This window comes from Taeniopygia guttata, chromosome 3 (genome assembly GCF_048771995.1).
Source record: "Taeniopygia guttata chromosome 3, bTaeGut7.mat, whole genome shotgun sequence".
Taxonomy (NCBI): domain Eukaryota; kingdom Metazoa; phylum Chordata; class Aves; order Passeriformes; family Estrildidae; genus Taeniopygia; species Taeniopygia guttata.
The window spans coordinates 102,977,658-102,991,539 of NC_133027.1; the positions used below are offsets into that span (position 1 = coordinate 102,977,658).

General features: G+C 39.9%; 1 protein-coding gene across 2 annotated transcripts in view; it reads right to left on the reverse strand.

Annotated features, from left to right (window-relative positions):
* Positions 1-1,569: 1,569 nt before the first annotated feature.
* LPGAT1 (lysophosphatidylglycerol acyltransferase 1) overlaps positions 1,570-13,882 on the reverse strand; it is a 61,166-nt gene continuing 48,853 nt past the window's right edge. For both annotated transcript variants that reach the window (XM_002193741.7, XM_030269090.4), the window contains exons 7-8: positions 10,906-11,012; positions 1,570-7,498 (exon numbers count right to left, since the gene is read on the reverse strand). In XM_002193741.7, the coding sequence (XP_002193777.3) occupies positions 7,347-7,498; positions 10,906-11,012 (259 nt within the window). In that variant the 3' untranslated portion in view covers positions 1,570-7,346. The remainder of the gene's footprint in view (positions 7,499-10,905; positions 11,013-13,882) is intronic.

Genomic DNA, 13,882 nt, shown 5'->3' on the forward strand with positions numbered 1-13,882 from the left:
TCTGTTCTAACAGATTCTAAGATTAGCATTTTCAGTGCAGGAAAATTATTGTCTCATCCAGTGAAGGGAGTTTTTTCTCATCTATTTTTGTCAGGCATCTTTCAGAAGTGCAGGACAGCCCCTATCTAACAGCTCTGGGTTTCTCCCCTTCAAGTCCCAGTGTGTCTGCCTAAGAGAAATGCAGAGAGAAGGGAACAAACACAAGAACAGTATCAGAAGCATCTTTGGTGTTGCCAAAAGTACAGGAGTAGAAAACTGAACAGCTTCACTTTGGGGGAAAACACTGCCAGGCTCTTCTCTTCTGCCTTGCCTTGCCACTTTGAGTCAATATTCAATATACAGTCTCACTAATGTTACAGAGGGAAATCCTACTACCCTCTGCTCCTACTTGGTCTATCTGCCCAAAGGGTCAAATCTTCCCTTTTATTTACTTCTGTGTATTTACAGCAGAAATGCCAATGCAGCCCTCAGTTGCCAGAATTTCTCAACTCTTGTGTTTTCTGGTTAATTTCTCTTCCTGGAAGGTATTTATTCCTAGTGGCTAGGTGAGCTTCCTTCTGCTCAGCATCAAACATACACTGCACTAAAAGACTCAGACCATTCAGCAACTTGTCCTCATTAATAGCAAATCAATAATAAAAAACCTGTGGTTTATTTAATTTAAGAAAATATTGTACACAGTTGAACAGATCTGCAGAATTATACTAGCCAACTGAAAATTCAAAAATTTCCTCTTCAAAAGTAATGCAGTATAGACTGACCTTTTAGTTTTTCTCCTTCAGGTTCTCCAGTGAGATTATAAAACACAAACTGTATTGTGGCATATAGTAATGAGCCACATTTGCCATCTGATTTAGTCTTGTAGTTTTATTGAGCAAGACCAGTGTTGCTTTTTCCCAAAGCCACATAGAAGAGCTCTACTGAGGTTACCTTATTATTTACTCTTTGTATAGACCCAGAGTTTGATCTTATTGATCCCTTTCACAGCATCCACTTTTTAGGAACTTCCAGTTTCCCAAGGTAAAAATCTGCATGCCATCATCCAGTGAGCTCCTTGCCACCTTTAATCCAGTACCTATCTGTTCTTGCCAGCCTTTACCACTTAAAAAACAAAGCCATTTACAACAAACTCGATTTATTTTTAAGGAAAAAGTATTGGCAGCCTTTATTCAGCTGCAGCAGATCCCAGCACTAGCTGCTCTGAAATTCCTGCTGCACCACTTCTCCAAGCCCATGGAGAAGTCTTAGTCAAACCTGGTACAAAACCAGATTGACATTAGAAAGGACAATCGACCCAAGAGACTTCTCCCTTATTCCACAGAGAGCCCAAGGACACATGGGAAGTTTAACAGATTCTAGCTACAGAAAAGTATTGACCAGAAAACCTCCTTTTTTCTCCCCCAGGAGATACCTTTTCTTTGCCTTTGAGATCAAAGTAACTGCAGCATGTAACACCTGACCACCTCAGGTACCTGGCTTTTTACCTGTAGCCTTTCATTATTTTTCACAGGATTTTTTGTTAAATCAAGACAAAAATGTTTTTTGTTTGTAAACCAGACTAAGCACACATGACATTCACACACCTTTTTTATTTGCTGTTTCAGCTGAAATTAGTGGTCTTTAAAAATGAACAGCATCCCTTCAGAAAAGCTGACAGTTACGAGAACAGCAAAAATACAATAGAGTCCTGAGAGATAAAAATTTATCTGATCAGCATGTCATGATATGGTCACAACTCATACAGCTGACATTCTTACAGCCAAGAGGGATGTTTTTTCTTTTTAAAAATACATTTTTCTTTCCAGCAGGAAGGATTTTTAAAAAACAAACATTTCATCCTAGGCAGGAATTAAAAACAATGGCTTTTTCAGTATGACAACACGGCTGGTAAGCACTGGATACCCCACCAGTGTCTTAATATTCAGATTTTAAGTTTTCCCTCCCGCTCCCCAATTCAGCCCACCCCTCACAGAAAAACACCACACAGAAAAACAAGACAAAACCCAGATGGGAAACAAAGAGGTAGACATCACTACAACTACGGCGCTGTTTTGGAAATTGTGCGAGATGTCTCATGATGCTCCAGGGAGTTCCTTTTCCCTTCGTTAGACATTGCAGAACTGGCCCCAGCAGTGAACTCAAGAGGTGACAGGAGCCAAGAGCCATTATTGTCACCAAGAGGTGCCAGGGCTGCAGAATAGGTGGGGCTGTCCCACCTGGATTGCTCTGCCAAGCTGGAGTTGCTTAGGAACAGATTTCTCTTAAAAACTACGGATCTCACAATGACAACAGCCTTTCTCCCAACAAGGCTGGAGTCACATCCTTGTAGGAGGCACACCAGGGTCGAGGGGGCTCAGGTTCTGCTCTCAGCTCTCAGAAACTCATTGCTACAGTGACTTGCAGAGGAACTCCACAGCCTGGGCACTGGCACAGCTTCTAGCACTGGCACGGCTTCTGCACTGAGGGCTGCAGAAGCTGCTGGCCCCTCTCTCCCCTACTGCTCCACTCCCCTTGCCACTTCTGGCACTGAAACATTTGTGTCTGTGTCCTTCCCAATAAACAGTGTTATCTATCAGAACTTCACACTGCAGTTGTACAGTAAACCAAAGCATTATTTTACTTTTTTTTTTACTGTAAGCACAGTAAAGTTGTGTATCCATTACTTATAAACACAATAAATACAATCATTCAAGACAACCTTCTCATATATTAAGGATCAGAAGCATATGAAATAGTCTTGAAAAAAAAATCAACTCTATTTTTGCCACAGCAAAAAAACCCAAACAAAAGAAAAACAACAAACAAACAAACAAACAAACCCCACCAAAATCATACCAGCCCTGTGAAAAGAAAGAGAAATGCTGCTTCTGGTATCTATACATTTCTGAAAGACACCTTGGCTGCTGGAAAGACTTTATTTAAAAAAAAAAAAACCCAATGAAATAAATTCGGCAAAATAATTCCAATAATCACCAGCCCTTCGCAAAACCACTGACAGTCACTCCAGGCTTCCACATCCATTTTATCACATGAAACAAAAATGCAGGTAATGGAGAAGGGAAGGAGAAAAATAAAGGTGAAGGTAACTGCTATTAAAAAACCCCTGTTCATCATACAGTATGAACATCATGGTAAAGTGATTTTAAGTAACTAACTCAATAGGACAGTTGTTCAGTGAATAATTACTCCATTATCTCCTGATAAAAGGTCTAACTTTAGAATGCATAGAATCCTTCCAATGACAACTTCTATCACAGCCAAGCAGTCTACAGCTCTTACTGAAAAAGCAGAGCTGCTCAGAAGCACTTCTAATGTATGCAGACATTTTAAACCAGAGCATGGTTTCCATTTTGCTCTTCCCATTGTTGCTTTGTATTTTTTAAAAGAAGTGTAAAAACTATCAAATATGCAATTTTGCAAAATAACCCTTTATTTCATATGGCTCCATTATTTCCAAAAAATACAGAACCCCAGATGTATAATTATTTTGTGTGATTGTATCAGATCACCACAAAATCTTCAGCTGACTCTCAAGAGAATGCATCCAACCCTGGGCTCGTGATGTGGAAATCCCAGTTTTAGCTACCTTTGGTCCCAAAATTTATGTCAAGGCAAAGTGGAGCAGTTGAATCCTGTCACACACAGTGATCGGTATCTGTTATTATCTTGTACAAACAGGTGAGAAAAGTTAACAGCACTTTATGGCAGTGTCACACAAAGAAAAGTTGTATAATCTGCAAAGCAAGTGAACAAGGAACAGTACCACAGTGATCGCTTTATTTTTACTGCAAGAAGATGAACCTTATTTGTGACGCTGGGGGAGGAGGGAGAGGGAAGCTTTTAATTTTCCAGGAAATCAAGGTCAACTGAAATTTCAACTTCTGGTGACAACAACTTAAAAGGAAAAAAAAAAGAAGGAAAAAAAAATAAAGAAGAGACACCACTTTTGCAAGATTCAACAGAACCACACATGGAACCCAAGTGAGACTGAAATGATGGCGCACTCACCCCAGGGCACTGAAGAAACTGCTTGGCATGGATGGACAGGTGCTCTTCACATCATGGGATTCATTCAAGCTAAACCGTGAGGACTGACACAACTTCAACTGTAACAACTTTTTATGAACAATTAAACACAGAAACGTGGAGATGTTTTGTGGGCAACCCTGACAGAGAACCATCTTTATTCTTATTTTCTGCAGTGCACTCAAATTTCTCTGTTCTCACTTCTGTGTGCAACAGCTTTCATTTAGAATTTTTCTGTGAATGTTTCATTTTTGGTAATTTTACATGTTTTTTCATTATTTTTCCCCTAATGCAAATTCAATGTGATCTTAAATTGTGATCAATTGTATGGTTCATTCATGTTTCTATTAAAACACATTTTGAACTCTCCAGAGGAGGCAGCCCATGGATGGTGCAGCAAAATGCCCATTACATCCAGAACTGCAGCCAACTGCCAGAAGGTAGAACCAAACTGCAGCCAACAGGAATTTGTGTTTTACAGAGTCACCTGCTAAGCTCCAGACAGTCTGGACCAGCACAGTATTTTAGCACTGAATTTCCTACATATTGTATCCATTTTACATTTTTCCCTTCATAGCAGAACTTCTTTTATCTGATTTATTTTCTTTCGTGAAGCAGCATCCAGGATCATGCTGGGAGGGTCCTTTGGAGTTGCTTTCCAACAGTTTCATGGTGGTGTCAGCCCAGCAGCTTGGCCGTACGGAGCTGCGGTGTCAGGCGCTCTTCACATTCCCCAGTGCAGGCAGGAGAAAAGCCTGGGACCTGACAGGAACTATTTCCACACCCTACTGAAACAACAACCAGTTCTTGGAAACAAACATCTTATAAGGGTAAGAACTACAAAGGAACAAAGTGAAAATGAACAGGACCAGATCAATCAAAACACTTGTCTGCAACATTACTGCGCAGTGCTAATTTCTTGAGGCAGCACATGAACACTTGCTATTGACTGCAACCCACTGGGAAAATAAAAATACTGCATTTGACAAAATAAGATGCTCTTACATGGAGTTTACACAGGGTCTCTTAGGAACAATCTCCTGATGCGAGTAACTGCTGTGCATTCTGCTTATATAAACTTCCCTTTTTGCATCAGTCCAGTCTGTCCTAGCTCAAAATAAAATGAGCTGTACTCTGGGCATCTCTGTGGTTCTGATCAAACTACATGGGGGAGGACAGCAAGTGAGTAGCTTGCCACCTGCCTTTTGGAGTTATAAGAGTCAGTTCCATGGGCAGCAGAAATAACCACTTATACATAACAGTGCTGGGCTGCCCCAACACCCCCTTGGCAAACAGTAGGTTAAATACATTCATTCCATCAGCTGAACTTTAGCAAGAGCAACATGAAACAACAAATACTCCACGAACTCCCTCTCTATCATGGCATACTTGCCTCTTTTTAATGGTTACACCAGAATTCAGGTGCAGAAATGGTAAATAAACAGCATCTTGCCTCAAACATGAAGCTACTGGCAACCACTGCACTTTGCCTCCAACCTGCAGAGTCAGGGAGAGAACACACACTTCAGGGGACTTTACTGTGGTGTCATTTCGCATCCATCCCCACTGAGCAACCACTGCATGGGGAGGGGCAGGGATGACATATTTGACAAAGCATTTTTCCACAAAGCCAAGGAAATTGGCATTGCCTCGTGTTTTGGTATGCTCTTTGCCCCCCCACAGAAAGAGAACACTGGCAAGGTTTTGTATTCTGCACACCACCTCCTGTGATTCATGTAGCAGCAGAGGAGACAGAAGGGGAATCAATATTGCTAGCTCAGAGCCAAAACTACTGAGGGCTTACTTTGTTCTCAACAAAATTACTCTGTAGAAGGCAGTATGCCAACATCTGAAGTTCTGGCTACCCTGCCTGTATTTAGAGAGATTAGTTTTATTTTAGGAACCGTTCTCGCAAATCTGTGTATAATCACATAAACACAATGCCAACCAGACTTGCCAGAAATAAGGCTGTACATCACATCCTTTCAAAAGGATCCTGCACTACCCATCTCAAAGTGTCTTCTGTTCCAATCTGCCCTTCAGTTCAACCCATCCTTATTCCAGTAAGATTTTAGCAGTTATGATTTTAGTGGTGAGCTAATTAATACTGCCCTCCATGTAGTTATTCAGAATATTTACCATACTTATTTTTTCAGTAGTATCTTCCTACAGATTTATGATAGCAATTATACCTATGTTTTCTTTTTACGAAACTAGTTTTTCTTCTATTACTCCTTAGCAAAACATTAAGATGGTTGGCATTTAATTAATTAAACTCTCCCACAAGTATATTTAGCACTGTTGCAACTAGCGGGGAGAAAAAGGCCTCTAGAAACCACTCCAAGGTCACCTTGGTTGGACTGCAGTATACAAAATACAAAGGTGGCTAAAATCACCAGCAGCACCAGCAGACCTTCAGAAACAGCTAGAATTGCTCTGCCTTCCATCGTGTGAGAAACAAAGCTCCCCTCTGTTCCCTAGGTTTTATGTCTTTCCTTCACTGACTTTTCACCTTTGAAAGTGCATTTTCAAAACTGACAATGAGGGTTTAGCTGCATTCTGAACAAAAAGGGGATTTAACCGAGTGACTTTGTATTTTCCAAGTTTTCCAATAGCACGAGACACTGGCAGCACATGGAACTTGGAGAGCTGATGGCAGGACCACAGCAGGGATGGGCTGATTCACCCCACGTGGACAGCTTTGAATCACACTGTGATGCTGCAATGCTTGTTTGAGGAGCAGTGCCTCGGAGCACAGACCTGACAGCAGATCTTATTTGGGTGTTGGGTTCAGATCAATGTGTCTGCTACAACTGCTGACTGCGTAGCCACAACGACACCTCCACCAGCTCTGCTGAGGAGCTCTGACTCCAGCACAATGAGCTGCAATAAAGTACACGTTGTGCAAATGAGGAATCTGTACCACACCAATGCTGTACACACTACTGAAGAGACAAGTTGCTGAGTTTTCTGAGCTCTAACTACAATGCCAAGAAATACTTGTGGTGACAAAGCTTTCTTGTCACAGACATTCTTCTACGGTGGTTGTACGATTGCACCTTTTGTCCAAATGCTGAATTTGCTTAAGTGTGGGTGAGAGTATACATTTTTAAAAATACAGACAATTCTTAAAATAATACATCATCAGGTCACTATGTTACTGATCTTCACTTTTAGTGGAGTTTAAAATTCCCCCAAAGAGAGGTAAAAGTCCATCCAGTATTTTCCTTTACTCTTGAATATTCACATTTGCACATACAACATGATACTCATTTGCAAGAGCCTGGATTCCCATTGTGTCCTCAGGTCCCATTCCACTTCTAAAATAGGCAATGGTACAAATACTGAAAGAAGCAGTACCACATCCCTCCTGACAAAAATGCAAATGATTGTATGGCAACCAGCCACAGGTTACTGAGGGTCATCTCCCGAGAAATCGCTTTTGTCTGACCCTGGGGTGGTGGAAAAGCTCCTGCAAAAGAAAAAAAAGAAAAGAAAACACATTTAATGCTTTGCACAGGGATGACAGCCTTAATGCACCACTTTATTGCTTCTTTACTGCTTGCCCCAGCAATGGTGCCCACACACAATTAATTGGGTACTGCTCTATGCTCTTATGCTGTCAAATTTTATGAAAGATTCTCCAGAAGCCTTCAAAAAAAAAAAAAAACCACAAAAAACAACTCCTTAATTATTAAGAACAATTTTGATTTTCTTATAAACTTTAAGCATAAACCTGAATGCATTCCTTAGAAGCTGCTATCACTGTACTCAACCTTTGGAGAGAGATCCAACTAAGTGGTGTTATTTTGAAGTTTTATTAGTATCTCCATGATCTAATGGAATGGATTCCATATTAAACTCTACAGCTGTTTGGTGGTGATACTGTATACTGTGAAGATGCAAAACATAGGTTCTTGAGGTTCCTCTTGAAAATGTAAATACACAACACCCTTTCTTTAAAGAAGTTATCACATATTGTTTGAACACTCAGTAATACTGACAAAGGAAACATTATAATTTGCCATGGAGTTTTCCAGAAATTCTTTACTGAAATCCTTGCTTAGATGGGAAAGACTGGAAGAGATTTATCTGACAATAAAATTTGGTTTTACCATACTTTGACTTTTTCTGACTTGCAACACTAAATTAAAAGTGCCTGAACACATCAGAGCTTGTGACTGTAAGCAAACTATTTGCATATATTTACATCAGCATATTAAATCATCTGTGTTACATTGTACTGAGATGCACAAAGACTTGATGACACAAAGCACTTTCACTGCTGTTAATCCTGAACAGGGCATATAAAACTCTGAATATACCAGAGAAGATGATGTACTTGCTGCAGCATTATGGAGTCTCAACTTCTCTCAGAAGAAAATGAAATTAATGATTCAAAGAGTAGAGATGCAGCAATGTCAATTTTTAATCTTAGGAACCACACAATTTGGGCAATTAGATACCATCAGCAGCTTATCTCTGTGCTTCACATTTGCAATCACTGGAGGAACTGCAATCAAGCATTTGAGACAAAGCTTTTCTTCCTGCATGAATGCTCTTAATTAAAAAAAAAAAAAAAAAAAAAAAAAAAAGCCTAAAAACACCGTTGATGAGCCCCATCCACCTCTCCCTGATAGATATTTCATTCTTGGGCAGTTCCCAAACGCCACCCTACGTCTAATGTTGCCCAGGTAATTTTTTCTTTCCTAGGTAATTCTTTAATCATTATTCCCCAGTAACTCACAGACAAGTTTCTATCTGTCCACTCTAGGCTAGATTTTTTCTTCCATGGCCCATTATTTTTTCTGTACTAACACTGACTCCTGGTTTAAACACCTTTTCTTTTTCCCTGGTAGCTACCGAGAGCTGTCTCCTCCCACTCCTTCCCATTCCCAGCTGAGACAAGCCAAGTAGTTTTCCTTGACAGGGATAATGGACTGTCTGCAGGATTTCCAGATGAGGTTTCCAATCTGGTACAACAAAGAGTGTTTCCACAGCATTAGGGATGCCATTCCTTACTCTTTTCATCACCTCACACCACTTGGCTTCTGAGCACAGGGAATGAGGAGCACAATGACTTCAGTACACCATCACTCTTTTCCAGCTGCTCCTAGTTTATGGTTGGGGGTTTTTCCTTAATTGGCCCCCAAGTGGTTTTGCCCTGCTAAATGTGATCTCACTTGTGTTACTGTGGGCTTCAAGATTATCTTGTTGAAGAGTTCAGAGAAATCAAGAACTTGCCAATACAAGTTTTCCACTACCTGCCTAAAGCAGGAGTCTGTTCCCTACAGCTATTAACTTGAAGTGGTTTTAATTTTATAAATGAAATGTGTAAAATGCACCTGTAAAAAATTATGGGATAGTTTCATGTCAAATTTTAGGCATACTTTTCTTTTGGTTTCATTTCAAGGGGTCTAATATTACAGGTTTTCCCCAGGTAATTTAAGTTCTTGACACTTAAGAATGCAGTGAAATGGAGAAAGGTGCTCTGGGCTTTGTTTCTTTCTCTTCCCAAATAAAAATAAGCCAAGAAATGTATTCTTGGCTTAGTCAATGCACACTTTTAAAGTTTCATGGAGCATTAAATGTTACTCCAGCTTTATGAAGTAAACTTTATTAAGAGCGAGAAGTTCCCAAGCAGTGTGTATTGTAAAATAATATAATGATGATAATGATAACAATAATAATGATTAATAATAACAGAAACAGCACTAAGTCTTAAAACCACACCCTCTTGTGACCATGTGCCAAGTACAAAGTTGGCTCTTGAGCAGACTCAGGGATTCCACTCACAGTCAACCACAGGACTTTTCCAAGGGGTTTCCAAAAACTGTAGCAGCACCTTTTCAGTAGGCCAACTAAAGCAATGCAAACAAGTTCTCAAAAAGTATAAATGGCAGTAACTTTAAATTATACTAATTTATGCCTAATAAGGTCCTATGTCACAGCATTTGCATTAAAAACATGTCTTTATTAATTCATACTGATTGCACTGGCAAATTATTACCAATTATGCTATTTTGGAAGTGCATTTTAATGAATAAATCTGATTATATTAATTATACTCTCAGAAATTCTGGACTAGTTGGATTTTCTGGGTATGACTTATTTCAACAGCATAAAGTAATGTCACAAAACCAAGAATTCTTTACAATCTATTTGCTACACTTATATTTTAAAAGATAGTCACCAAGTAATTTGTCTAATAAAGTCCAATATATGCATTTGGATGTGATTTATATAGCAGAGTTTGAACTCTGCCATCAATGGTGGCTGAGTGACAGCAACATCTCATAAAATGAAATACAGCTCTGGGTTGTCTATTAATCTCTTTAAGCACTTGGATTGATAAATTAAGTACTCAAAACTAAATTAAAGCAGGCTTTGCAATAAATCATCTCACAGAAGAAGCATCTTCATTTAACACAGTCACCCAGAAATACTAAACTCAGCTGATTTGAGACACTGAACGCTTCCCATCAACAACTGTAACACACAGGGCTGCAGATCACAGCCCCAGAGAATGTGTGCCATGTGTTCTCACAGGTCCTTCCAATCATACTTTCGATCATGGATCTTTGCCATGAAATCCCACAGCAGCATGTTTCACAGCTGAACTGTGTGTTACTTTTTTGACAGCTTCCAAATGCTACCCTACTTCTAATGTTGCCCAGGTAATTTTCCTTTCCTAGATAATTCTTTAATCATGCTTTTTGCCACATAAAAAGCAATATAATTGTATATATTGCAATAACAGCAATAATTGTATCTCCTGTACACATGTGAGGGATGCTTACACATTCTTAAATCATTCTGAGATCCGTGTAAGGAAAGTCATTAGCAAAGCACAGTTCTCTTTGCTAGGTATCACCCTACCTGTTTCATAGAAATGTGTCAAGAGGTCCTCCTTTTCAATGAATCTTTGATACAGCCAGTTTGTGAGAGCTTCAGGCTCTGCAGGTACATCTTTCACTGGAAAAATCCTATCAAAGAAACAAACACAAATTAAGCCCAGCAAACATATTCTGCATGTGGAGAAAAAAACTCTTCTGCCTCAGCCCACCACAAAACAGAGAAAACAAGACTTCTGTATAAATCTAACTGCATGATTTGCACTCTCTCCATCTCAAAGATCACAAAGGCATTAAGGATACAAGAGTGGGAAACTCCAGGCTGCCATCCAGAACCACACTGAAGACACTGGCATCAGTCTCCAACAAATGCTGTACTACAGCTTTTGAGAAAAACTAAGACACTGGTTTGTTCTTTTTTTAATAGAATACCACCACACTATATTACTATTCCCTAAAAAGAATACAAACCAAGTGGAATGAAAGAAATTTAAAAATGAGAAAGTTCATTCACAGCTTTGAAGAAACAATTCAGCAGGCAGAAGCCACATAATGACATCACTAAGCACCAACAGCTCTTCCACATCCCAGAAAACAAGCCCTCTGTGCCTTTCAAAGGATGCTGGCAGCTTTGTCTGAAATTTCCAAGGCACATTTTACACTGAAAACTGACCCTATACTCAAATATTGCTGCTCTGTTTTAAAAACACCAGTGGGAGAATTGCTAGTGTTTTGGTACTTCTATGCTGAATATTAGGTGGCTTAGAAAAACAGACACCCAAAGCAGAATTCACTGTGGTACACACACCCTGAAACTCCCAAATAACGCACCATACCTCACTGGATTATTTTCAAAATAGGATTTCCAATCTTACAGTAACTGTGACACCTCCTCAGCAGACCTTCAGTGCCTTTTGATATATACAAGAACTCACACATCCACTGTGTTGTACTGGCAAGTCAATGCAGAAGAGACCTGTGTATCAGGCTACCCTGAAAAATTCACACTCTGAAATGCCAGGCCTTTCCTGTAGGTTTCTCTTTCCAGGTGAGCTTCCACTTAGCCTCTCATTTACACCATGCTTCTGTTTTCATTAGTGAATTTTCATTTCATTTTCAACAGAGTCTTTCTTAACTGATAATACTGCAAAGAATTGGAAGTAACACCTCAATCATCTGAGAAGTCTCTGGACAAATATGGCAATGACAGAATAAGAAAATAAGGCACTTCTGAAGAATGCTTTTGTTGCTGCTACAGTTTTCAGTATCTTTGCCAGTTTTGCCCATTTGTCCTTCCTCCTTTCAGTCTGATGCATGGAAAAATAAGCTGGAAGTGGTGGAATCAAGCAGCCAAGCATTGCTCAAAGGAGTGAATTACAAATCACAGGGCTCTGGCATACAGAGACAATTTCAATATAAGGACATGAACAACTTTATTTACACACTATGGTATCAACATGAACTCAGCTATCTCTGTAGCCTTTGGAGTAACTCTGCCTACATCCTCCTTGCCCTGTGGAGTTCTCTATGCTCCAGTAAAGCTAGTCTTGGTAACCAGAAATTAGCAAGTGTTATCTCAGATAAAACAGAGTTTGAAGGAAAATCTTTGGCCAAAGACAAATGTTATGAAATGGTGCTTCAGCAATCAGCTCAAGTTTCCAGTCTGCATATTAGGAACAAAGACAAACAATAAAGAACTATTTTATTTTAGAGCCCAGATGCTGTACAGCAGGTTAAAATTAAACCACGTAGCAGCAAGTAAAAAACACACCTACAAGGCAAGGACCATTCTGTTGAGGGTAGAACACTAAGAAAGACTTACTCTGTGTCCCCAAACACAACTGGGCTGCCAAGCACTATTTTTACTCTCTTGTGCTGATCTGCTGTGAAGAGATAAAAGGCTCAGCAACTGAATATTGTGTTTCACAGAGTATTTTTGAAGGACAGATGCTTGCTTACACAGGTTTCAAGAGGGTTCACAACTAAGAGAATGTGTGTTGCCTCAGGACAGAAGTGTAGGGTTACCTGGCTTCACATGCAGTCTCCATTGTAGACTGTAAGATGTTCTTCACCTCTACCTTCACTTCTCCCTGACCTCACGGACAGCAACTCTGTTTTGTCAAGAACATTCCTTCTAATCTGGAAACATCCCAGGATCGTGCAAGATACCTGTTAAAAACTATTTTTGAGCTGGCACTTTAATGGAGCAGTGAAGCACCACAGGTGATGCCAGCACTGTGAGAGACTAATGGAACCACTGCACACCACCTCCCTGCTTGAATCCATTCAGGCTCTTGTGTGGATCAATAATGCTGTCAGAATGCTTGAGTCTCTGGAGATAAACTCTGCTGCTTTGAAGTCTGAGAAGGAGGCACTGCTACACCCAGATTGAACAAATATTAACAGACTGAAAAACAACTGGTTTTCCAGTAATGCTACACTGGCTGCCACAACTCAGCAATGCTAAGTGCTAGTGTATTTAGAAGCATTTTCAAATGTATTTTTAGATTATCCAGAGTTATTTTTACCAGCAGAACATTCTTACTAATGACTGATCTAAATTAGAGATTAAATATTAAAAAAAAAAATCCTCAAACTCTGGAAAGAAGCCCTTTCTATGCTCAATAAGGCAAAGCTAAACCCCCCTATACTTAAATTAAACATACTGATAATGCCATGGTTCTCTGCCCATCAGATGGCTCAGCTGGCATCTGTGTTTTACAAGAACACTCTCTTGAAGGAGACTGGGTCCAGGAAGGTGAGTGAGCAAGTCTACTGTTACAAAACTCCCCACACAGGCCATCCAAAACAACAGCAGAAGCCACTGCTCTGATGGGACAGGGTCATCCCCAACCAGTGGATGCTGGCATCTGCCAGGTCCAGCGTTAAAAGATACAGAAAACAGTTCCTTATTTTCAGTGAGATATAAAACCCAAATGGTCAGGCATGAGCATCACTCGGCTCTACACCACCTTTGGGTATGCAGCATCAGGAATGCCATT